Source organism: Delphinus delphis, chromosome 1 (assembly GCF_949987515.2).
Source record: "Delphinus delphis chromosome 1, mDelDel1.2, whole genome shotgun sequence".
In the NCBI taxonomy this organism is placed as follows: Eukaryota; Metazoa; Chordata; class Mammalia; order Artiodactyla; family Delphinidae; genus Delphinus; species Delphinus delphis.
Genome location: NC_082683.1, coordinates 57327641 through 57353814, shown reverse-complemented (window position 1 = coordinate 57353814; position 26174 = coordinate 57327641). Strand labels below are relative to the sequence as shown.

The following is a 26174-nucleotide window of genomic DNA, read 5'->3' as shown; positions in this document are numbered from 1 at the left end:
TTTATTCTGTTCTGGAAAGGGAAGGGCTTCAAGGACGTGCTTCTGTAGAGATGTATGTTTGTGTTCAAAATAACTTCTTTTCTCCTTGCTGTTTTGAGGCAGCGAGTTGATGTCATTTTTATTTCTCTGATCTTAAGCACTCAGGGAATTTATTTCAAATAAACTTGAAACCTTGTAAGTTTGCTTTTTTTTTTTTTTTTTGGAAAGCTTAGGTCATTAATGTTTGCAAGACTTCTGACTTGACTAATTTGCTGTGTATGTTGTGGGGGAGGGGTGCATGTTTGTAATGGGGGGTGGCACTCTGTACAGGGTTGTCTTTCTCTGTCTACTGGAACCAAATGAAACACCTAATTTTTTATTCTCCTAGGAGCTGGGAAAATATGGTCTGCTCTATTACAATGCACTGTTCATGATTCTGCCCACCCTAGCCATTGCATATTTTACGGGAGATGCGCAAAAGGTAGGACTTTCTGATTATGGCTTCATGGTGTATGTTTTTGAATTTTATTTTAATTTGTATTACCAAGAGATAGACAGTTGGGTTGTTAAAAAGTAATGTTCTTAGTAAGTGACCAAAGACTGAGAATTTACCTTTTAGCTTGCTAATGTCATGCTAACCTTTTTGGATAGTACTAAAATAGCTTAAAATAGCTCTGGCTGTCGACATAAAAATAGTGCATGCCAACTAGTGTCCTTCTCTTACGTGCCAGGAGGATAGAGGAAGGGAATTTTTACATTTCTACTAAACTACAAAATAGGAATAGTAGCAAACTATCCTTGAGAAACAAAAAATCCAGAAGTAGTAGAATTCTTCAAACCTAACAAAACGCTTGTTATCTCTAGAAGCTCTCAGTTTTGGTGTACAATTGTCATCCTGGCTTAAATCCCAAGCTGTTTTTTCCCCTCAGGAGATATTTAGCTGTGTGGTGACTTAACCATATAAATAGCAACGAATATAATAGTTTACTCATTTTCTGCAAATGTTTAGCTAAATAAATCCAGAATAAAGTAGCAAACTAAATCCAGACAAGAATTTTTCTCTGAAACACATATTCATAGCATAAAAATTGGTAACATTTTGTTAGAATTCACAGAATTTTGCAAACTTAATGGAAATCTAGAATTCTGCCAAGGATTTCGGTACCAAGATTCCTCCTAATGATTCCCCTGGCTAGTAGTTTCTTCAGAATAAATGTATTGATTGTTTATTATAATGACAGCGACAAGTTCCCCAAATCAGTGGGGACCAAAATAAAGAAGAGGTTTTTAGAAGTAGTTAGACTGTTAAAAATTGTGCTTGAATCAGAGGTAGGAGAAGACTGACTGCTTATAAAGCTGTTTTGTTTTTTTCATCAAGAACTCTTTCTTTTAAAACTGGCAAAGAACATATGTAAATGTTTTAATGAACTGTGACCTGGCTATCAGCAGGCCTAGAAATGACTCCAAAGCAGGAAACTACTGTAGAGGTGTTGCTCTAAAAATAAAGATGTTGAATGAGTTTTTTGTGGCTGTGCAAAAAGTGGGAAGAGAAACTAACATTTATTGAGTCCCTATTATGTGCTAGTCACTTTTTATATACAATGTAATATAGTCCCCATAACAGCTGTAGGAAGTTTGAATTAACCCTATTTTACCAAGGTGCAAATAGAGGTTCAGAGAGACTGAATAACTTGCCCAGCATCAGACTGTCAGCAGGTAGTAGAGTCAGGATTTAAACCCAAGCCTGACTGCAGAGGCCATGGTCTTTTCAGTGTTCTGCCTCCTCTAGCTGACTCTGGCAGAAGCACCCTTCACTCTTTAGTTTTGGGGTAAGAATGTAATGTAAAATAACCAGGTACCCCATGGCAGCACAGATGATTCCAAATCTTGAGGCCAATCTGTACATGAGAAAGTTGGAAGAATTAATGTGATTAGGTGTTCTACAGTCTCGGCAAAAATGGAATTTTCATTAATTTGAAACTTTGACTAGTAGCTTGTAGCTACTTGAAAACATTGACTGAAGGAGATATTTCTTCATTCCAGAGTGATGATCGTTTAACTAGAAGTTATCTGCCAGGTTGTAGCAAAATTCATGCGTATTTTGAAGTTCACTAACACACTTTCAATTTTAAATGCTTCGATATAATTACAGGTGTTTACCCATAGTGGAAAAAATGACTTTGCCACCTATATTGGGATGAGATTTAGATTTTACTCTTTTATTCTTCTTTTTTTAAGCAGAGGAGTGGAATTTGAGTAATCTTTTTGTTTCTTCCAATGAAAATGCCAAGCAAAGGTCAAGAAAGGTTTATTTTGAAAGAACAGTGTTTTTTAAGAATGACTGAATTTATCTAAATGCTTTCAAGTTGGGATGATAAACTAATTATGGAGGCTAAACTCATTGCTTTGTGATCAACCCCATCAGTGTTTTGGGTTTTACATAAATGTTTGTTCATCCTTATTCTTATTATTAATTAATATGATTCTTATAAAATATTTATTGGGGTACAGATGGACCTACTGGCTGGCAGGCTTACAATCTCATGCTCTTTTTCTTAACATTCTCTCCTTGACATACTCTCCCTCTAACATTCTCGAATAGTTATTAAGTGCTATTGTGTGTCTCACAGTGCTAAGCTCAGGTGATAAGAAAGAAGGATGAATTAGGTGGTATTCTTGCCTTTGAGAACCATTTAGTTGTCTTGGGGAGCAGACCTGTCATCATCAGAGTCGTAATTGTTACCAGTTCTGTGGGAAAGGTGTTGGGGTCATTGTGGGTTGGAAAATGGAGGTGGGTCAATTCCATCTCCTTGTTGGAGAGGGAATGCCTATCTCATGGAGCTTTGCCTACAGAATGAAAATACAAATGATATGAATAATCAGTATTGTTTGGTAGGTTATGAATTAAATTTGGAACTTAGGAACTCCAAGAATTCTGAGTTTGATTCTGTTCCTAAATTCCTTTCTTCCTAAATTCCTTGTGTGCTTACTACAATTTTATTTTAAGTTCATTTCAGATTCAGTCAGTTCAGTATTACTGAGCATCTTCCTTGTGGTAAGAAAGCCCTGTGCTAAGTTCTTTGGGGAATATATGAGAAATACAACATAGTCCTTGCCACACAAGAAAGACATTTGACATGCTACAGAGATGGTGTAAGATCCAGCACCAAAGCGCATGCCCGTCAGTCAGTCAGTACTATAAGTATTCAGGTTAGGAAGAAACTGGTGTGGGTTAAATATCAAGCTTGGATTTTTAGAGGAGATAGGGCTTGGTTTTCTTACCCACCAACTGCAACAAGTAATGCTAACCTGTTCTGGGGGTTGTTGTTAGAGATATAACTTACAGAAGTGGTTGAATGGTTTGCTTTTATTAATCAGCACAGAAGCAGTGGGTGGAAGCCATAGATGCCCTAGCGCATCCTAGAGGCTCATAGTATCCTACAAGAGGTTGCAGTTGATTTCTTCCACTGGAAGGTTCAGTTTCATAGTAGTCAGTGGGTTGGTGTCTGAAGTTCTGGCAAAAAGGGTTCACATTACAGCGTGGAATATGTGGCAGGATTTCAGGTAAGTGTTTTCTAGTAAGTCAGGTTCATATTCAGTGTGTCTTTTAGGCTTGGGTTTTCCCTTCAAAATATGTGTACATATAAGTGGACAAACATTCATGTATGTACATGTATTTTTTTAAAGAGTGGACACTTTTTTGGCGTGACAGTTTATCTTTTTTTTTTTTTAATTTTTATTTATTTATTTACTTGGTTGTGTTGGGTCTCAGTTGCAGCAGGCGGGCTCCTTAGTTGTGGCATGCAAACTCTTAGTTGCAGCATGCATGTGAGATATAGTTCCCAGACCAGGGATTGAACCCGGGTCCCCTGTGTCGGTAGCGCAGAGTCTTAACCGCTGTGTGCCACCAGGGCAGTCCCAACAGTTTATCTTTAAATAAAGCTGTTCCCATGTTAACAATTTCAGTCTACTTCTGACCTTCAAGTAATACTTCACCTATAGGGTATGATGCCTTGCACGATGCCTGATAAGATGCTTCCACATTAATCATTTTCCCTAATCCTCATTGTGTACCTGTGTGGTAGGTTGTTATCTGATATATAGAGGTTAAGGACATGGTAGCTGAGTTCAGCACTAGAACCAGTCTTTCTTTTTTTTTGGCCGCATCCTGTGGCTTGTGGGATCTTACTTCCCTGACCAGGGATCGAACCCGTGCCCTTGACAGTGAAAGCACAGAGTCCTAACCACTGGACTGCCAGGGAATTTCCCTAAAACCAGTCTCTCTGACTCCAGGGAGATCTCTTGCTGTTTGCCTGACCACATCTATCTTCCAGAGCCACTTGCTGCATCCCTGACTTGTTTTTTCCCCCGTTCAGGACTTGCGTGCATACAGAACAAGCTACTGAATGGGAGAAATATCTCAGATTAGTATTAGAAGTGGAGTCCCTGAAGCTTGTCTTTCTTGTTACTTAATTGTTTACAAATAATTATTTATTTCACTCAGTGAATATTAATTGAGTGCTTATTACGTGTCAGGTGCTGTTCTAAGTTAAAAAAAAAAAAGACATGTCTTTGCCTCAAAGGAGCTTGCATTCCAATGGGGTAAGATATACTAAGCATAAATTTTGTAATAAGAGCTATGAAGAGATAAAACGAGGAGAAGAGTGATTGGGGAAGTGCTATTTTGGATAAGATGATTAGGGAGAGCATCTCTATAAGCTTCGTTTGAGCAGACACTGAACTGAGTGGACTGAGAGACCAGTTTGTGTGGCTCCTTGGAAGGAGTAGTCTAGGCCGAGGGAAGAGCAGGCTCTAAAGACTGAGGTAGGAGCTTGTTCACGAGGAGCATTTTCTGGAGTGGCAAATATCAGGAGACATCAGAGTGGGCCTTGGAAGGTGTGGAGGCAGAAAAACAAAAGGTACGTTCCAGGTGGAATTAATAGCGTGGGCACAGGCCCAGCCGCAAGGACCAGACTCTTCCACGTGGTTAGAAGGTAGAAGTCAACGACTTTGGAGCCCTTTGAGGATTCCTTGGAGAACATGTGGTTCCAGACCCTTGTTTCACAGATGAGGGAACTGGGCCCAAAGAGGGCTCAGGGCGAGAGCCCAGATTTTCTGACTCTGTGACTAGTGTCTCCTTCTTCCTGCCATCCCACAGCCTGCTTCCTTCCAAGTTGGGACTAGTGCCAGACACTGGAATTTGCAAGTTACTCTGCAGACAGTGACATATCCCTAAGAGTTTGTGACATAAGTGGTACAGTGGAGAGGACTTGGGGCCAGAATGCAAAAGACCAGCAAACTCCAGTTCTGTCTGTGACCACTGTCCGACTTTGGATGAGTCCCTTCTGCTCTCCAGGCCCACTTCGTCATGTGGTAACCGAGTAGGCTGGGTCCACTGAGTCGGCTGGTTCTCTAGGTAGGGCGTGCTTCGGCGCTGAGACAGTGTTTCTGAGGAGTAGGACGCACGCCAGTGTGGAGACTGGGCTGCTGTTCTGACAGCTGGCACGAGCCCAGCTGCCTCCTGATAACCTGTGCTGATAAACTGCTCTCATCTGTTGCGCTCTTGACTTTCCTGACCCAGAGCTTTTTTGATTTTAAGCTCTCTGTGTACTGAATGAAAAGATCTCCAAGATAAATTGTTGAATGAAGAAGCACAGTGTAAAACAGTGCATATGGTTTACTAACTTTTGAGTAAAATAAAAAGGGAAAAATAAGAATATATATACACATTCATTTAATTTACTTATTTAAGTAAAGAAACTGTGGAAGAATATGCATGAAACTAATAAAGTAACCACCAATTTGTGTGTGTGTGTGAGAGAGAGAACAGGGTAAGTGTAGAATAGAAGTGGGATGCAAAAGATGCAATTGAACAACTCATCCTAATGAGCACTAAGGTCCTTGGCAAAGCATTCTGAGAAACCAAATATGTGCGTGTAATTTTTCAAAAAGTTTAAGTTCTCAACATCCCAGGTTTACCAGAAACAAAGGAACCAGTATATCCAGCATTTAGTTTTTTTAGACACATGTCTTCTAACTTTAAAACATTCTTCTTTTAAAAAAAACCATGGGACTTCCCTGGTGGTGCAGTGGTTAAGAATCTGCCTGCTAATGCAGGGAACATGGGTTTGATCCCTGGTCCAGGAAGATCCCACATGCTGTGGAGCAACTAAGCCCATGTGCCACAACTACTGAGCCCACAAGCCACAACTACTGAAGCCTGCATACCCTAGAGCCCACAAGCTGCAACTACTGAGCCCACGCACTCTAGGGTCCCGGTGCCACAACTACTGAGCCTGCATGCTGCAACTACTGAAGCCCACATGCCTAGAGCCCATACTCTGCATCAAGAGAAGCCACCGCAATGAGAAGCCCACACACCTCAACGAAGAGTAGCCACAGCTAGAGAAAGCCCACGCGCAGCAACGAAGGCCCAACACAGCCAAAAAAAAAAACAAAACAAAACTATGTATCACGCAAAAGCCAGCTTACTGTTAACCAAAGATATCTATTTAACATAGATAAAGGCAGAACAAGCATCAATTGACTAATGACTTTCCAAAGGACAGACTGTGTTTAAACTTGTTAGTCGCTGCCTCCAAAAGGGAATGTCTGTAGCACAAAGCCAGTGATTCAGAGTCTCAGGAATTGGAGTCTGACTTTCTGACAGCACACCCTGCTAGGTGTTCTCACGTAGGGATGGGAGAACAGACCCCTTGCTGTAGCTCTCACAAGGCCAGCACTGTAGGCACTGGTACACTGTATAATGTCTTCATTATATCACTGGTTAAATTACATGGCTCAGATGAGTTTTACAGGAAAAATTACTGCACAGATCATCTACCAGGAGGTGTCTTACTAAGCATTACTACTAAATAATGAATTTTTAGCCTGTCTAGAGTTATTAATCTTTTCTGGGTCCCTTTGTGGATCATTACAGACTGATTCTCAACCCTGAAGTGTTCTTTCCACATAGAGACAGGACCTTCCGGCTTTCTGGGCCTTGGTATTCTCAAATGTAATACAGGTGGGTTGGATCAGTTATTTTTTTATTTGTGAATGACTAGATCTTTCTCTTTGCCTTTATATTGTTTGACTGACAAAGTAATGTTTTTAGCCATTCTTACCTTTGAGGATATGCTTTTTTCAAATAAGAGTAAGTGACCCCATTGACACTAGTACTGGAGTATGTAATTTTGACATGGTATGTAGGTTTTAACATAGGCAGTAGAACCTAGCAAGAAGGGGTATTGAAGATCTGTGGGTTCTTGTTCCTTTTCTCAACTAGGAGCAGGAGGCAGGCAGATGGTTACAGTAGTGCAGAAGATGGGTTGCTAACTAGGACCACTGGTTGCATGAACTTGTCTAACTTTTCCAAGGTGGGGGGGAACCATGCAGATCATTTACACCACTGACATTATCTTCTGCCTTAGCAGGTGTCCTGGCAGTTTACTTTCTAGGCTAAGGATTCAATTCCTTTCTCAAGAGTTTTTTGGGGAATGAATTTTCAAAATAGAATTCATTAACCTTTTTTTTTCTTTTAACCATGAAGTCCAAAGACTAAATGGTTTATTTATTTTTAGTCTTTATAGTAAGCAGGGAGGTATCCAAACATAAGAAAATGTCTCAATGATGCTTTGGATTTTATTTCAAATCTCAAGTAAATTGGCAACAGATTTTCCTGGGAGTGAGAATGGTTGCATCTAAGACTCAGGTATATGTTGAAATTATTCCCTGCTTTTCACTAGATTAGGGTGGTGATTTGGTGCTAATGTGGCATTGTAGACATTGCCAAGTTGTCCCAGCACTTTCTTGCTAAGCCTGCACATAGCCTCAGACTTTTCACCAAGATACTGGTCCAGATAGGCAGATCCATCGCTTAGAGCTGGTTGATTAGACAAAATCTGATTGTATCCCTACACTAGATTTTTTTTTCTTTTTCTTTTTAAACTGAAGTGTAATTGACTTACAATATTACATTAGTTTCAGGTATACCTTCACTAGATTTTATTCATTATGTTACTGATTACTGCCTAATCTTACTCAGTCTCCCTTTCTTAATTTCCTTAACCTAAGCAACTAAAGAACACATTTCTTTCATTAAAGTTTTTTTCTAAATATTTTTATTTAACTGAAAGTCTTATTTAAACCAAATGCCTGGTTTTAGGAAGTGGTAGGTCCATATGACCTGTTTGCCCATTACTTATGCCACATTCTTTTCATGCCTGTGGTGTGTATTACGTTACACTATCAGCACCTGTAGAACCAGAGACTTCATTCAAAACAGAAGGAAAGCCTTAGAAAGCACGTTTGTATGTTCAGTCTGTAATCACAGCCAGCACTCAGCCAGCACTGAAAATTGCCGGCCTTGTGTCAGAGAGCCCATCTAGTTCTGTGCCACACAGAATGACCAAGCAGGTCATTTTCTTCACAATGGCTCTTTATCAGTTTTCTCTAGAGGCAGAAGTTTTGTTTTGTTTAAAAATTGAGTAACAAAGTACATTCTCACCGTGCCTTCTTTATTTCTAACTTAGGGAGAAGAAAAAAATTCGCTTGTAAATCTATCACTGAGAGATAACAGTGATAGAAGTTTAAGTGAATAATCTCTCTGAATGTAAATTATGTATACATTTAAAGAGTCTGTATTTTATTCTCTCGATTGATTCTCACAAGAAACAGATGGAGTAGTTTTCTATATTTGTAATATAGGTAGAGGTTTAGAAAGGTTAACTGAGTTTATGATGGCCTCACAGAAAATTAATGGCAGAGATAGAGTTAGAACTTTCGCTTTTTGACTCCGTAACCATGTGGAACCATCTAGGAGAAAATTCAGAATATATTGCCTTGTCTTTGGTTTTCCCCAGTAGTCCAGATAGCAGGATGAAGGTTATGGAGCTGAACAGGTATTTACTAGCTGAATAATTTTGGTAAAGTTACTTAATATTTCTGAGCCTAGAGCATAATAGCTTAATAAGCAGTAGCTTTTATTGTTTTTATTATGCCATCTTTATGGCATAATAAAAGGAGAGTGGACTCCTTTGTACTGTAGGACTGTTTGGGTCATATTTATCCTGCAGCTATACATTCAAATGTCTGCTGCTTGCCAAAGATCCATTCCTATGGCAAAGCAGGGGAATGCAACAGGCTGCCTGTCCCGTAGACTGGCTTTCTCCAGAGACAGGCTGAGTATTTAGGGAAAGAAAAAAATCCCGTGAGAATTATTTTTCTATTTTTGAATTATATATAAATGGAATTATGTCCTTGAGATTTATTTTAATATTCTATATAGTTATTATGTTCCCAAAGGGGACTGTGCACTAAATATTTGGGGCATTTTTCTGAATAAAATTTAATGCTCCGTGTAGAGAACATTGGGCTTTGAAATATGTTAAGTCTACCATGGATTAGCTGTGTTACCTGAAGTAAGTCACTCATTGTCTTCTGGGGATAATAAGCCTTGGCCTTTCTATTGTAGGAATCAAATGACAGGCCATGTACGGAAGCACTTTGTAAACCATAATGTGCTCCATAAATATAAGGTGGTACGTTTTTATTGCTGCCGTTTGTCCCTTCACTATCAGCAAACCTGACTGAACCATCTTCAGCTTAGTGCTCTGAGGCCTACCATGGGGCCTGGCACATGATCGGAACTTAGCAGATGTTGAATTGTACATTGAAAGCAGTGAAGGACTGTTGAGAAAGGATGAGGAGAGAAAAGAAAGATATAAAAAACGACCCAAGTGAAACTTTTAGGGATGAAAAATATAATCAGAATTGAAAAATAAAGCAGAAGGTATCAAACAGATTAGGTACTATACAAGAAAAGTTCAGTGAATTAAACAAATAGTAATAGAAACTATTCAAGATGAACTTCAGAAAAAAAGACTAGAAAACAAACGAACAGAGTATTAGTGACATGTAGGGTAATATTAAGGGTCTAACATTTGTCTAAGTATCGTCCTGAAAAAGGGGCAGGGTGGGGGAGAAAAAAAATATTTGAAGAAATAATGGCTGATTTTTTTCCAAATTTGATGAAAACTCTAAACCTATGCCCACAAGGAACTCAATAAACCTTAAATAGAATAAGCATAAAGGAAACTATACCATAAAGAGGGATATTCCATAATGCTAAAAGGGTTAATATTAGTGGGTATAACAATACTGAGTGTGTATGTACTTGATGAGAGAGCTTCAAAATATATGAAGCAAAAAGTGATAGAACGGAAAGGATAAATAGACCAACCTACGATTATAGTGGAGATTTTAACATTCTCCTTTCAGTAATTGATAAAACAAATTCAGAGTCATTAAGGATAGAGAAGACTTGAACAACACCATCAACCAAGCCGACCTAACTGACGTTTGTAGAGCCCTCCGCTCAATAGCAAGAGGATACACATTTGTTTCAAGTGCACATGGAACAATTCACCAAGATAAACTGTATTCTGGGCCATAAAACAAGTAGTAAAAGTTTAAAAGAATCAAAACCATACAGGGGATGTTCGCTGATCAGCACAGAATTAAACTAGAAATTAGTATGTATTATAAAAGAAGAAAGATTTAAATTCAGTGATCTAAGCCTCTCCCTTAAGAAACTAGAAAAAAATAAGAGCAAATTAAACCCAAAGTAAACAGAAGGAAGCAGAAATTGATGAAATAGGAAACAGAAAAGCAGAAACAGAAACTAAAAGCTGGTTCTTTGAAAAGATCAGTACAATTGCTAAACCATGGCCAGTTGATCAGGATGGAAAGTCAGAATATACAAATTACCGACATCAGGAATGAGAAAGGGGCATCATTACCTAGCCTGCATATATTAAAAGGATAATAAGGGAATTTTATGAACAATATACCATAAACTCAAAAACTGAGATGAAATGGACAAATTCATGAAAGAGACAAAACTGCCAAAGCTCACTCAAGAAGAAATAGATAACATGAATAGCCTTATTTGATTAAATAAATTGCTCTATTTAATTAAAATAAGTAAAAGCCCTAGTTTTTAGCCCTATCTTTATTAAAGAAATTGAATTTTTAGTTGAAAACCTTCCGAGAAAGGAAACTCCAGGCCCTGATCACTTCACTGGAGAATTTTACAAGATGTTTAAGGAAGAAACAATGCTAATTCTACATAAAATTTTCCAGAGTATAGAAAAGAACACTTCCCAATTGATTTATGAGGCCAGCATACCCTCTACCACTAGCTGACAAAAAATTACAAGGAGAGAAGAACACTATAGTCCAAAAAAATACAGCAGTATATAAAAGGACACTAAATCATGACCAAGTTGTGTTTATCTTAGGAATTAAGGTTAGTTTAAAATTGGAAAATCAGTTAATCAGTGCAATTCATCATATTGGCAAGAAAAAAGTAGAAGAACATGTCGATAGTTTGAGAAAATGTATTTGATAGAAATTGACACCCATTTATGAGTTTAGAATTCTCAGCAAAGTAGGAATAGAAGGGAACTTTCTCAACCTAATAAAGGACATCTACCAAAATAATGTATTGCTATTTTACTTAATGGTGAACGACTGAATACCTTTTCACTAGGATTGAGAACAAGGCAGGGATGTCTGCTCTCATATAATGTTCTATTCAACATTATACTCGAGGACCCCATCAGTGCAAGAAGGTAAGAATAAGAGATTATAAAGGAAGAATTAACAATATCTCTATAAAAACCATGATCATATATGCAGAAAATCCTAAAGAATCTAGAAAAGAGGGATTAGAACTAATTAGTTTAGCAAAGTTGTGAGATATACGGTCAGCATATAAAAATGGACTGTACTGCCATATACCAGCAATGAACACTTGGCAACTAAGTAAATAATACCATTTATAAAAGCTTCAAAAGTATGAAATACTCAGGGAAAAATTTAACAAAATATGTCAATGTCTGTACACTGAAAACTTTATAAAACAGTACTGAGAGAAATTTTAAAAGACCGAAATAAATGATTTTTATATTTATGAATGTTTATGAATTGGAAAACTTGATATTATTAATCTGTCAGTTCTCTTCTAATTGATCTGTAGATTCAACACCGTTCCAATCCCATAGCAGGATTTTTTGTAGAATTGCTAAGCTGATTTTGAAATTTATATAGAATTGCAAAGGACTTAATCATAGTCAAATTTGAAAAAGAACAATGTTGGAGGACCTAGCGAATATCATACTAACTGAAGTAAGTCAGACAGAGAAAGACACATATTATATGATATCACTCATATATGGAATCTAAAAAATAATGCAAATGAATCTATATACAAAACAGACTCAACAGGTACAGAAAACAAACATATGGTTACCAAAGGGGAAAGGGAGTCGGGGGGAGAGATAAATTAGGGGTATGGGATTAACAGATACAAATTACTATTACATAAAATAGAGAAGCAACAAGGATTTACTGTATAGTACAGGGAACTCTATTCAGTATCTTGTAATAGCCTATAATGGAAAATAATCTGAAAAAAAAACATATATATAACTGAATCACTTTGCTGTAACCTGAAATTAACACGATATTGTAAGTATACTTCAATTAAAAAAAAACAAAAATCTTTTGGGGCTTCCCTGGTGGCGCAGTGGTTGAGAGTCTGCCTGCCGATGCAGGGGACACGGGTTCGTGCCCCGGTCCAGAAGGATCCCACATGCCGCGGAGAGGCTGGGCCCGTGAGCCATGGCCGCTGAGCCTGCGCGTCCGGAGCCTGTGCTCTGCAACAGGAGAGGCCACAACAGTGAGAGGCCCGCATACCGCAAAAAAAAAAAAAAAAAAAAATTTTTATAAAGAAAAGAAAATTGTTGGAGGATTTATCTACTTGATTTCAAGACTTTTATAAAACTACTGTAATCAAGACGGTGTGGTATTGGATTAAGACTAGACATAGACCAATGGAACAGAGCAGAGAATCGAGAAGTACAGATAGACCATTTGGTCAGTTGTTTTTGTTGAAGATAACTAAATAAATCAATGAGGAAAGGATAATCTCTTCAACAAATGGTGCTGGAACAGTTTGACATCTATTTGCAGAAAAATGAACCTTGACCGTTACCTCAGGAAATACACAAAAATTAATTTGAAAAGTATTTTGAGTTGCATTGTGTTGTTCCTCCCCTCAAAGTCATGTTGAAGTCCTACCCCCAGTATCAGAATGTGACCTTAGTTTGAAACAGGATCATTGCAGATGTAATTCGTTAAGATGAAATCATAATGGAAGTAGGGTGGACCCTAAATCTAATATCAGTGGTGCAGTTATAAAAAGGGTAAATTTGGACACAGACAGTAACATAGAGAGAATGCCATGAGAACATGAAGGCAGACACCAGAATGATGCCTCAGCAAGCTAAGGAATACCAAAGATTGCCAGCAAATCACCAGAAGCTAGGGTGGAACAGATTCTCTCTCACAGCCCTCAGGAGGAACCAACCCTGCTGACACCTTGATCTTGGACTTCTAGCATTTAGAACTGTAAGACAATGCAGTTCTGTTTTTTAAGTCACTCAGTTTGTGATACTTTGTTACAGCAGCTCTAGCAAACTAATACAAAAAGGATCATAGACCTAAAAGTAGAGCTAAAACTATAAAACTGGAAGAAAACACAGAAAAATATCTTCGTGATTTGGGGTTACACTGGGTTTCATAGAAAAGTCATAAAAAGCAAGAATTGTAAAACACAAAATTGATCTTAGACTCCATCAAAATTAAAATTTTTTTCTTTTTTTTTTTTTAAAAATACATTTATTTATTTTTGGCTGTGTTGGGTCTTCGTTTCTGTGTGAGGGCTTTCTCTAGTTGTGGCGAGCGGGGGCCACTCTTCGTCATGGTGCACGGGTCTCTCTTGTTGCGGAGCACAGGCTCCAGACGCGCAGGCTCAGTAGTTGTGGCTCACGGGCCCAGTTGCTCCGCGGCATGTGGGATCTTCCCAGACCAGGGCTCGAACCCGTGTTGCCTGCACTGGCAGGCAGATTCTCAACCACTGCACCACCAGGGAAGCCCTAAAATTGTTTATCAAAAGACACTATTAAGAAAATGCAAGCCACAGACTGAAAATACTTGTATAATCATATATTGCATATATTGCATTCATATATATTGGGTTGGCCAAAAAGTTCATTTGGTTTTTTCCGTAAGATGGCTCTAGTAGTGCTTAGTTGTCTTTAACTTCATTCAAAACAATTTTGTTAGATTGTTTTGCTAGATTGTATGACAGCTGTCATATCAGCCTGCATTAAAAAAAAACATGGATATTGGTGAATTTTTGTCTAGTCATTTTAATATTGAAGATGGGAAGAAAGCAACATTTTTGGCACATTATGCTTTATTATTTCAAGAATGGTAAAAACGCAACTGCAACGCACAAAAAGATTTGTACAGTGTTTGGAGAAGGTGCTGTGACTAATCGGATGTTTCAAACGTGGTTTGTGAAGTTTAGTGCTGGAGCTTTCTTGCTGGAAGATGCTCCACGTTCAGGTTGACCAGTTGAAGTTGATAGTGATCAATCGAGGCATTAATTGAGAACAGTCAACGTTATACCACGTGGGAGATAGCCAACATACTCAAAACATCCAAGTCAAGTGTTGAAAATCATTTGCATCAGCTTGGTTATGTTAATCACTTTAATGTTTGGGTTCCACATAAGTTAGAGTGGTAAAAAACCTTCTGGACCGTATTTCCACATGCGATTCTCTACTTAAACGTAACAAAAACGTTTCGTTTTTAAAACAAATTGTGACGGGCAATGAAAAGTGTATACTGTTCAATAATGTGGAATGGAAGGGATCGTGGGGCAAGTGAAGTGAATCACCACCAACCACACCAAAGGCCAGTCTTCATCCAAAGAAGGTGGTGATGTGCATATGGTGGGATTGGAAGGGAGTCCTCTATTATGAACTTCTTCCAGAAAACCAGTCAGTTAATTCCAACAAGTACTGCTCTCAGTTAGACCAACTGAAAGCAGCACTCGATGAAAGCGTCTGGAATTAGTCAACAGAAAACGCATAATCTTCCATCAGGATCACGCAAGGCCGCATGTTTCTCTGAGGACCAGGCAAAAACTGTTAAGGCTTGGCTGGGAAGTTCTGGTTCATCCGCTGTATTCACCAGACATTGCACCTTTGGATTTCCATTTATTTCAGTCTTTAGAAAATTCTCTCAACGGAAAAAATTTCAATTCCCTGGAAAACTGTAAAAGGCACCTGGAACAGTTCTTAGCTCAAAAAGATGAAATGTTTGGGAAGATGGAATTATGAAGTTGCCTGAAAAATGGCAGAAGGTAGTGGAACAAAAGGGTGAATACGTTGTTAAGTAAAGTTCTTGGTGAAAATGAAAAAATGTGTCTTTTATTTTTACTTAAAAACCGAAGGAACCTTTTTGGCCAACCCAATATATATGATTAAAGACTTGTATCTAGAATATATTTTTTAAAACTGTTAATTTAAAACTCAGTAGTAAGAAGACAAATAACTTGAATAAAATTTGGAAAAGGTTTGCACAGACACTTCACTAAAGAAACAGTACTGATGGCAAAAAAGCACATTAAAAGATGCTTAACCTCTTTAGTGATTAGGGAAATGCAAATTAAAATTACAGTGATACACGTAGGGAATGGTGGATTTGGGATCTGGGTGCAGGTCTGACTTCAAAGCCAGTAATCAGTTTATGAAGGTTTTAAAAAAGAAGAAGAAACGGAACTTATAAGAGAGGAAAGTGCTACAAGTTTCAAGACAAAAGATGTTGGTGTCTGTGTGTGAAATAGAATGTATTCTATTTCTTCAAGAGTATTAGGTCTGGGGACTTCCCTGGTGGTCCCGTGGTAAAGAATCTGCCATCCAACGCAGGGGACTTGGGTTCCATCGCTGGTCAGGGAACTAAGATCCCACATGCCGCAGGGCAACTAAGCCTGCGTGCCGCAAACTACAGAGCCCACGCGCTCTGGAGCCCGAGCGCCACAACTAGAGAGAAAAACCTGCACGCCGCAAGTAGAGGGAAGCCCGCATGCCTCAACAAAGATCCCATGTGTTGCAACTAAGACCCGACGCAGCCAAAAAAAAAAAAAAAGTATTAGGTCTGTAATACTTTTTACTCCGGTTTATCTGTGTGAGTCTTGCCATGCTTCGACCAGGTATAAACTACAATTTTCATGTCAGTGTATAAATATTTTAAACATTGAACCCTAAAAATAACATTTGATCCCCTAGACCAGTATTTCTTAAAATGTTTGACCTCTACATACAGTTAGAAATAATAATTATATTGTGATTCAGTATACACTCCCATGCACACATAAATGAGGCAAAATTTCATGAAAAAAATATTTCTTGTTACACGGAATACACCCTGTTTTCTGTTTTGTTCTATTTTATTTTTGAATGTTATTTGTGATCAATAAATTGATTCATGACCTAAAAAAAATTAAAATTATAATGAGCTACCATTTATTCAATCACTTGGATGGTCTGAAACAATTCCAAATGTATGTATGAATGTAGAGCAGCGGGAACTCTCATAACAGTTCTGGTGGGAATACAAAATGTTATAGCTACTTTGGAAAGCAGTTAGACAGTTCATTATAAAATTAAAGATGCATTTACTGAAAGAACCAAGCCATCCACATTATGTCAAGTGAAAGAAGCCAGATATAAAAGAGTACATACTGTACAATCTCTCGTTTATATGAAATTACTGAATGGTAAAACTCTAGTAAGAAAGTAGATCAGAGGTTCCCAGGGGCTGTAAATGGGAGAGGGGATTGACTGTAAAGGGGCAGGAGGGAACTTTCTAGGGTGGTAAATATTTCTTTCTTTCCAGCTTTACTGAGATACAATGGACATTTAATATTGTGTAAGTTTAAGTTGTACAGTGGTTGATTTGTTACAGTTATGTATTAGGAAATGATTACCACAGTAGCATTAGTTAACCCTGCCATCACCTCACATAACTGCCTTTTTTTTTTTTGTGGTGAGAACACTTAAGATCTACTCTCTTAGTAATTTTCAAGTATATAATATAGTGTTGTTAACTATAATACCATGCTTATACGTTAGATCCCTAGAATTTACGCATCTTATAAGTTGTAAAACCAACCTCTCACCATTTCCCCCACGCCCCAGCCCAGGCAACCACCATTTACCCTCTGTTTCTGTGAATTTGGCTTTTTTAGATTTTACATGTAAGTGATATCAGACCATGTCTGTCTTTCTCTGTCTGATTTATCTCACTTTGCATAATGCCCTCAAGGTCCATTTATGTTGTTGCAAAAAGCAGGATTTCCTTTCTCATGGCTAAATAATGCTCCATTGTGTGTGTGTCTGTGTGTGTGTGTTTTCCATCTTGGCTGTACAAATTTACATTCCCACCCGCAGTGCACAAGTGCTCTCTTTCCTCCACACCCTCTCCAGCACTTGTTATCTCTTGTCTTTTTGATGACAGCTATTCTAACAGGTGTGCTGTGCTTACTGTGGTTTTGATTTGCGTCTTTCTTTTGATTAGTGATGTTGAGCACCTTTTCATGTACCTGTTGTCCATTTGTGCCTCCTTTTGGGGGAAATGTCTACTCACTTCTTTTGCCCATTTTTTAATTGGGTTGTTTGGTTTTTTGGTTTTTTTTTTGCTGTTGAGTTATATGAGTTCCTTATATACTTTGGCTATTCAAAGTAGCTATTCCTTACATACTTTGGCTATTCACCTCTTATCAGATATATGGTTTACAAATATTTTTTCCCATTCTGTAGGTTGCCTTCTCATTTTGTTGATGGTTTCTTTTGCTGTGCTGTGCAGAAACCTTTTAGTTTGATGTAGTCCCTCTTATCTTTGCTTTGTTGTTTGTGCTTTTGGTGTCATAGCCAAAAAATTATTGTCAAGACCAGTGGTAAGGAGCTTTTCCCTGTGTTCTCTTCTAGGTTTCATGGTTTTAGGCCGAAATTTCTTTATCATGACTGTAATGGTGGTTTCATTACTATATATTTTTCAAGACTCATTGAATTACATACTTAAAATTGGTGAATTTTATTTTTTATATGTTACGCCTCAACAAAGAACCATAAACAAATTGAATGTCTACTGTCTGTCAAATGCTGTGTTCGGAATGTGATTCAGTTAATTTGATGTGGTTCCTCCCACCAGGGAGCTCACAGTCTGTAGATGTGGTGTAGAAAGATTTGCAGTTCAGAGAGATAAGAGCACTAAAGAGAAGTACTGATGAGGCACAAAGGAAGGTGTTCTTGATCCGGGAAAGCCCCACGAAGGAGCTGCTTGGCTTCTAGTTTGATGGGTGAGCAGGAGTCAGATGAATGTAGAGGGGAAGGGTATTCCAGGCGAAGTCATGTGAGTTTGAAACTGCAGGTTATGTTTTATAAACCACAAGGAGCCTGGTATTGCTGGAGCCCTGGAGCTGTGAGATTTATGTTGAAGTGGTAAGAGTTGAAGCTGGACAGGTTGGCAGAGAGAGAAAAAGTGGGGCGTTTCTCATATTTGCCTGACAAACTCATATTGCAAGAGAAATTATGTACTTGAGAGACAAACCCTCCCTATTGGATGAGAAATGAGATGATCAATGCACCTGTCATTTCTATTCATTCCTTTGCTTTTGGCTTCAAAACAAACAGAACAACAGAAATCTTGCTTTTACAAAATCAACTGTTTTAAAATAGGAATTCTTCCTGGACAGACCTCAGCTGAATTTGTGTAACTAAGGCTGTACTTGAGCTTTTGCACGTTACAGGGAAGAAATACATTTTAGGGTTTGAGAAAGCCTTTATTTAATACCAGCCATCTGGGAAAACTGCTGAGATTAGTAGGACATGGCTTGTGCCTTTAAGCAGATATCAGTTTCCTTGTACCAACAGGGAGAAGTACAAAATCTCCCTCACCTTACATATTTTGGAAAGGAGAAAACCTTACAAAACTGCTTGTTGATTCAGCTCCATGTATATGACATTCTTGAACATCACTGTCTATGCTTGGAGCGATGCAGGGAAATGTATGTGTGTGTCAGAGTGTGGCGGGAGCAAGCGCACAGGAGTTGGGTTAATGAGTGGAACGGCTGATGTTGAGAGCCTGCTCTAAAGTCCGGGGCTTTCTTGTGTATTACAGGCAATGGATTTTGAAGGCTGGGCCGACACCCTCTTTCTTCTGCAGTTCACCCTCTCTTGTGTGATGGGGTAAGCCTTTGCTGCCTTGTTAACAGATAGTTTTTCGAGGCAGATTTGTTCTAGCGTCTTTTTGCCTCATTCCTTAGTATCCTGTTCTGTCTCTTGAGTATATCAGCTTAGGATAAACCTCCAGATTCAAGTGGTTTCACCACCCTTGGGAATGTGCCCTCAGGGCTACCAAACTGATCTCAAAGTCATGCTTAGAAGGATGAAGGAAAAAAGCTAATATTTACCCAATAAGCTAATATGTGATAAGCACCATTATATTTCAACATGCATTATTTAATTTTATTTCTACATTGACCATTTGACAGATATTGTTGTCCCTTACCTATGAGAAAGCAGGCCCGGAATTCAAGTAAATTGTCTAAGTTTGCAGAATTAGTAGGTAGCAGTGGCAGCCTTTGAATTTAGGGCTGACTTCTCCCTGCCAGGTTGTAGAAGGCAAGAGGGTATCTGCAAATGTGCTGTTATCTGCCTCTTCTCTTCACCTCCAAATATCCCTAATGCTTTTTTCCCTCAACCAGTCATTTCGCTCTATATTTGTGACCAGATCTGGCACAGGCTAGGTACATAGTGATTGGATGCTTCAAAATAAAGTTGACGTGATACCTTGGTACTGAGTCAGGCTCCGAAGCCTCATTGTAAAATCTGGGGCTGCTGACTGCTGCCACTTTGTTGTTAAGTGAACTATATCCCCTCTTAAAGTAGTTCTCATTTGCTTTTCTTCCATCCTTAAGAATCTCTCTTGCCTTCACCCTGGTCTGGAATCATATTGGCCTCACGGTGACATGCACACCTGAGCCAGGGCCTGTGAGTCCTGAGCTTTCTATCTGGGTTAGGTGAATTAAGACTATGATCTAAAAAGAGTACTCATGATTGTGAATGGTGGTTTCAAGGTTTTGGTGCGGTAGCTGGGAAAAGCACCTGATCGTTAAATGTACGTGTGTTTTTCTTTAATGAAATTTAAAAAAAATCTGAAGCTGCAGTATAAGCAGCAGTGAAGTAGGGAAAGCTCACAGTCAGTCAGTGACTAGTAGAATGTACTGGCATGGCCAACACTGTTTCTCTTGGCTACAGGTTATTATAAAATCAGCAGTTGAATCTTACTTATAAGATACCTTTTCCTTCTTTTTTCCAGATTTATCTTGATGTATGCCACAGTACTCTGCACTCAGTATAATTCTGCTCTTACAACTACAATAGTTGGCTGTATTAAGGTGAGTTGAAAAAATACTGTTCTCTTTTGGGTGCCTTCTTTATTTGAAAAGTGTTCCTCTAAAATAAGTCTGGCTGTGGCTTTAAGCCCCATCATTCTTATTTCCTCATGTGTTGCCTTGGTAGTTTGACGACTTGTGGGGTGGTTTCTAGAACAATCCTTAAGAACTCAGGGAAAGCATCATCTCTACTTCCAGGCAACTTAGGTCTGAGGAGTATGGGAAAAGGAGAATGTGTCATCTCAGAGCAGAGGAAGGAGAGTCAGCCCTGTTTCTCACAGAGCAGATGACTAGCTTGGTTCTGATAGGTTTGTCCCTTTAACTCCCAATGAGAATTGTTCTCTGCCTCGCTGAGTTCTGGCTGTTCTGTAGGAAAAGGATGCCTGCCAAAAGCTAATCCAGGGAGTTTTCCTAAGCGTGAGCCAAACCTTAAATGGCCCACTTTTAAAAGCTGTGTCTGACATTTCCAGTGATGTCATTTCCTCCTGATCCATTTTATTTGAGGGAGGCTCATTTGTCTTCAGCCAGGAGAGCCAAGCTGACTTGAATATTGAGCTGCAGTTAGTGACTTGAAGCCTGAGGCCTCTTTCATCTGACTTTGTGATTCTGGTGCTTTAAGATCGAAGAGGCCACAGCATCCCTGAATTCCAAAAGAATTAATGAGGTAGGCTTGCTTTCTAAGAAAAGCAAGATAGAGGTAGGTCCTGGATCATTTGGAGGAAAGAGTGCAGTTGCCCTTGGAACTTACTTTCTGGTGCCCCATTTGTCAATAGCGAGGGAAGGGGTTGCAGAGGCAAAGTTTGTACTGTTCTGCTATGTTTCCCTTTACACCCCCAGTGGAGTTGTGTCTGCCTGACCTCATTTTAGAAACTAGATTTGGGTTAAAACTTCAGAAGGTCTGTGTCTTCAAATCATGGATTTGGAGTGTTTGGTGTGAATAGAATTCTAAATTAAACTATAACAAGTAGTTGTGTGACTTCCCGTGGAAGCTAGAGATAGGCATTCAAAGGCCTGGCCTGGCTGAGACAGTTTCAGCCCCCAAATTAGCTCTCAGCCCTGTTTCGGTTTTTGTAAAGTGAGTGCTTCAAGAGCAAAGTAGATGACTTGCCTTTTCAGAATAAAAACAGTAAGAACATGAGAGACAGAACAGTTGGTGCCATGTTTTTAACCAAGAAGGATGGTGAGGGAAAGTTATTTAGCAGATAACTAAACCTATTTGCTTAGAATTTCTTAGTGTACGTTCTTTTATCATTATTAGCATGGGGTACAAATACAGTCATGCTCTCATTAACATAAAGTCCAGTACTTTTCTTTTGATATTTCTTCCTTCCCACAGAACTGTATGAACTTAGTCCAAAGGGAGCAGTTTTACTTCCAAACTCTAGAGGGAGGGGAAAAAATGGATTATCTGATTATAGTTGACCCTTAAACAATGCAGGTTTAAACTGCTCTTGTCCACTTAATACTCGGATTTTTTTCAGTAGTAAATATTACAGTACTACACCATCTGTGGTTGTTGAATCCACAGATGCTGAATCACAGGTAAGGAGGGCCATCCATAAGTTACAGTCGGATTTTCCACTCACCCCTAACCCCTGCTTTGTTCAAGGGTCAGCTGTGGTTTATAATTGCTGTTGCTTCTCACGGCCATGTGGTTTTGCTATTAAAGGATGTCTTATACCTTCAGACAGATGGGAGTACCCTGATGTCCTTGCTGGTTTGGAGTGTTTCAGGCCACAGTGGCGCTTCTTTCATTAGCCTCCCAGTTACAACCCTTGTAGCTCAGTTACTGTTACAGCAGGCTTCAAGCTTCCTTCTGTGCTTGAGGATCCTAACCCCATAAACCCTTGGGTCAGCATTCCTTGTTTCTCCTGAGTGTGGTGGGAAAATTACTTAGGAGAGCTAGTTAAACACGGAAATTCCTAGGCTCACCTCAGATGTATTGAATCAGAATCTCTAAAGTAGGACGTGGAAATCATCAGGGTTTCCAGCTGAGTCTCCGGAATGCTAAAGGCTGAGATTGCGGTCTTAGTTTTGAGCTACCAGCGCAGACTCTTCTGTGCTTCCTGGTAAGTTCTACTTTGGGAACATGAGTGTCTTTTCTGATAGAAAACCTTGGTTAGGATACCCTAATATATACTTTAAGTTTTTCTAACTTCTGGGGCTTCCCTGATGGTCCAGTGGCTAAGACTCCGCACTCCCAATGCAGGGGGCCCGGGTTCGATCCCTGGTCAGGGAACTAGATCCCATATGCCACAACTAAAGATACCGCATGCCAAAACTAAGACCTGGCGCAGCCAAATAAATAAATAAATATTAAAAAAAAAAGTTTTTCTAACTTCTGACTGATTTTGAGCAACAAGCGTTGAGTTCTCTGTCCTTTCCCTTTCTGAAGTTTCTTGGGCAGTTTATGCAAATTAATCTCTCTTTTCCCTGGATCTCTGTATTCCAAGAGGTCCTGTTACACATTTTCCCAAGTTGCCTACCAACCTTGTTTCCCGTTACATGGTATTTAATTTTATTTTTTTCCTCTCAAATAATAAGAAAATCTGCTCTAAAATAACTTTCTGTCTCCATCCTTAGACCTAGAAGAGGCTGACATAATCTTGAATGCTCTCTCAAAGCGTACTCTATTAAAAAAATAATTTTGAAGTTTGTTTTTGGCTTCTTAAAAACACTGTGGCACTATACTTTCTGCTTCACAGGTCTAATCGGAGAGAGCCCAGGTACTAAAACTATTTGTGACATTTACCGTTTCTGGCAGTTGTAATAGCACAGAGGGAGGCAGTGACTTAATGTGAAAGAAGAGAGGTTAGGGAAGAACTGAATAAGAGATGAAACTTTGGAAAACTTTTTTTTTTTTTTTTTTTTTTTTGCGGTACGCGGCCTCTTACTGTTGTGGCCTCTCCCGTTTGGAGCACAGGCTCCGGACGCGCAGGCTCAGCAGCCATGGCTCACGGGCCCAGCCGCTCCACGGTATGTGGGATCTTCCCAGACCGGGGCACGAACCCGTGTCCCCTGCATCAGCAGGCGGACTCTCAACCACTGCGCCACCAGGGAAGCCCTGGAAAACTTTATATCACCTTTACGGTCTGAAGATAATTAAAAGGGAGCCAGACGCTTTCACTGCCCGGGGCCCAGTTCTATCCCTGGTCTAAGAACTAAGATCTCACAAGCCAAAAAGGGAGTGAGATAAGCAGAAGATGTTTACACCTGGGAGTTTAAGGGAGCTGGGAGAGGTGATTTTAGGTACGCTACTTTGAGATGACTTCCCCTGTGGTTTTTTAAGGTGCCAAGGAAGATTGCTCTAGAAACAGTCTTTGAGTTGGTAAATTCCCCACCATCCCTTTTTTCCTTTTCAAGAAAGAGGGAAAGATGCTTGCATGTAAGCAGATTTTCCTTCTTCACTCTCCCCTGGCAAGTCAACTGCTACCTCTACGGGAGGAAAAAAGCACTCTCCTCTGAGATTGCTAAACGTGCCTTGGTGTTTTCTGCCCCTAGTAATAGCAGTGCTTTTCTATCTAGATTGATAATGTCAGCGCGTGCCACAGGGCAGGGAAAGTTTGATAATCTTTTTAGTATTCTTCAGTATTGGTGAAAGCATTTAGCTTTCAGAGAGAGACTGGGAAGAGACTGATGTCATTGTTTTTTAATTAGTTAATGTTCATGCTCATACTACACTCATTTTAGGGTTGTTGGGTTTTTGTTATTTTCTGTTTATTTGTTTTCGTATTTTAAGGATATATGTTTGGGTCTTTGTATGGATGAGTTTATATGAATATTGAAAAAGTTCAGTTAAACCTATGAAACAGTATATTGCCATTTTTCTTTTTAGAATATATTAATAACTTATATCGGAATGGTCTTTGGTGGAGATTACATTTTCACATGGACAAACTTCATTGGCTTAAATATCAGGTAAGTAAAAATATTTAACTGTAACCACTTTGATGAGTGGATTTGGATTTCAAATAGTCACAGTAAGCTTAGACTGTTTCACAGAAAATTTGTTCATTTATTATTAGACAAACATTTATGGAGTGCCTGCAATGTACTATATATATTTTATTTTACTAAAAAAATTTTTTATTGGAGTATAATTGCTTTACAATGTTGTGTTAGTTTCTGCTGTACAGTGAAATGAATCAGCTATATGTATACGTATATCCCCTCCCTCCCACCCCACCCCATCTAGGTCGTCACAGAGCACCAAGCTGAGCTTCCTGTGCTTTATAGCATGTTCCCACTAGCTATCTGTTTTACCTACGGTAGTGTTTATATGTCAATCCTAATCTCCCAGTTTGTCCCACCCTTCCTTTCCCCCCACCCCCGCCCCATTGTGTCCACATGTCCCTTCTCTACGTCTCTATTCCTGCCCTGAAAATAGGTTCATCCGTACCATTTTTCTAGATTCTGCATATATGCGTTAATATACAATATTTGTTTTTCTCTTTCTGACTTACTTCACTCTGTATGACAGACTCTAGGACCATCCACATCTCTACAAATGACCCAGTTTCGTTCCTTTTTATGGCTGAGTAATATTCCATTGTATATATGTACCACATCTTCTTTATCCATTCATCTGTCATTGGACATTTAGGTTGTTTTATCCATTCATCTGTCATTGGACATTTAGGTTGTTTCCATGAACTGGCTATTGTAAATAGTGCTGCAGTGAACATTGGGGTACATGTGTCCTTTTGAATTATGGTTTTCTCAGGGTATATGCCTAGTAGTGGGATTGCTGGGTTACATAGCAGTTCTATTTTTCGCTTTTTAAGGAATCTCCATACTGGTCTCCATAGTGGCTATGTCAATTTACATTCCCACCAACAATGCAGGAGGGTTCCCTTTTCTCCACACCCTCTCCAGCATTTATTGTTTGTAGATTTTTTGATGATGGCCATTCTGACTGGTGTGAGGTGATACCTCATTGTAGTTTTGATTTGCATTTCTCTAATAATTAGTGATGTTGAACATCTTTTCATGTGCCTCTTGGCCATCTGTATGTCTTCTTCGGTGAAATGTCTATTAGGGCTTCCACCCATTATTTTGATTGGCTTGTTTGTTTTCTTGATATTGAGCTGCATGAGCTGTTTGTATATTTTGGAGATTAATCCTTTGTTGTTTCATTTGCAAATATTTTCTCCCACTCTGAGGGTTGTCTTTTCATCTTGTTTATGGTTTCCTTTGCTGTGCAAAAGCTTTGAAGTTTCATTAGGTTCCATTTGTTTATTTTTGTTTTTATTTTCATTACTCTAGGAGGTGGGTCAAAAAAGGTCTTGCTGTGGTTTATGTCAAAGAGTGTTTTTCCTGTGTTTTCCTCTAAGAGTTTTATAGTGTCTAGTCTTACATTTAGGTCTTTAATCCATTTTGAGTTTATTTTTGTGTATGGTGTTAGGGAGTGTTCTAATTTCATTCTTTTACATGTAGCTGTCCAGTTTTCCCAGCACCACTTATTGAAGAGGCTGTCTTTAAACTATACATTTCACGTCTTTCAATAATGCTTTTTAAGAAAAGGGAGACAGTGGTTCCATATTTTATCCACAGTTTTTGGGGAGTCTTTTCTAGAAGTTGAACCCCTTTTATTTAGCCTTCAAAGAATAATCCTTTATTTATTGTGCTAGATGTCAATGCAGTGTTCTCAAGAAAATTCCAGGCTAAAGAATACCAGCTCTGTTAGAGTTGCTTTATATGTGTCTAACCTTGGACATCTCACTGCATTTCTTTAGACTTTATCTTCAACAGTGATGAGGGTGACTTGCATGAAAGATCTTTTTCAGTTTGAGAATTTTGAATTTCATGCTTTTAAACACTA

The 26174-nt window shown here is 38.9% G+C and overlaps 1 protein-coding gene across 2 annotated transcripts in view; it reads left to right on the top strand.

The window, feature by feature from the left end:
* SLC35D1 (solute carrier family 35 member D1) overlaps window positions 1-26174 on the top strand; it is a 54416-nt gene that overhangs the window by 11276 nt on the left and 16966 nt on the right. Inside the window, exons 8-11 of one of the 2 annotated variants that reach the window (XM_060023613.2) lie at window positions 368-460; window positions 19078-19145; window positions 20278-20356; window positions 24189-24271. In XM_060023613.2, coding sequence (XP_059879596.1) covers window positions 368-460; window positions 19078-19145; window positions 20278-20356; window positions 24189-24271 — 323 coding nt within the window. Of the gene's footprint in view, window positions 1-367; window positions 461-19077; window positions 19146-20277; window positions 20357-20857; window positions 22204-24188; window positions 24272-26174 lie in introns of those variants that run through there. The other variant, XM_060023622.2, reaches the window with a different exon arrangement.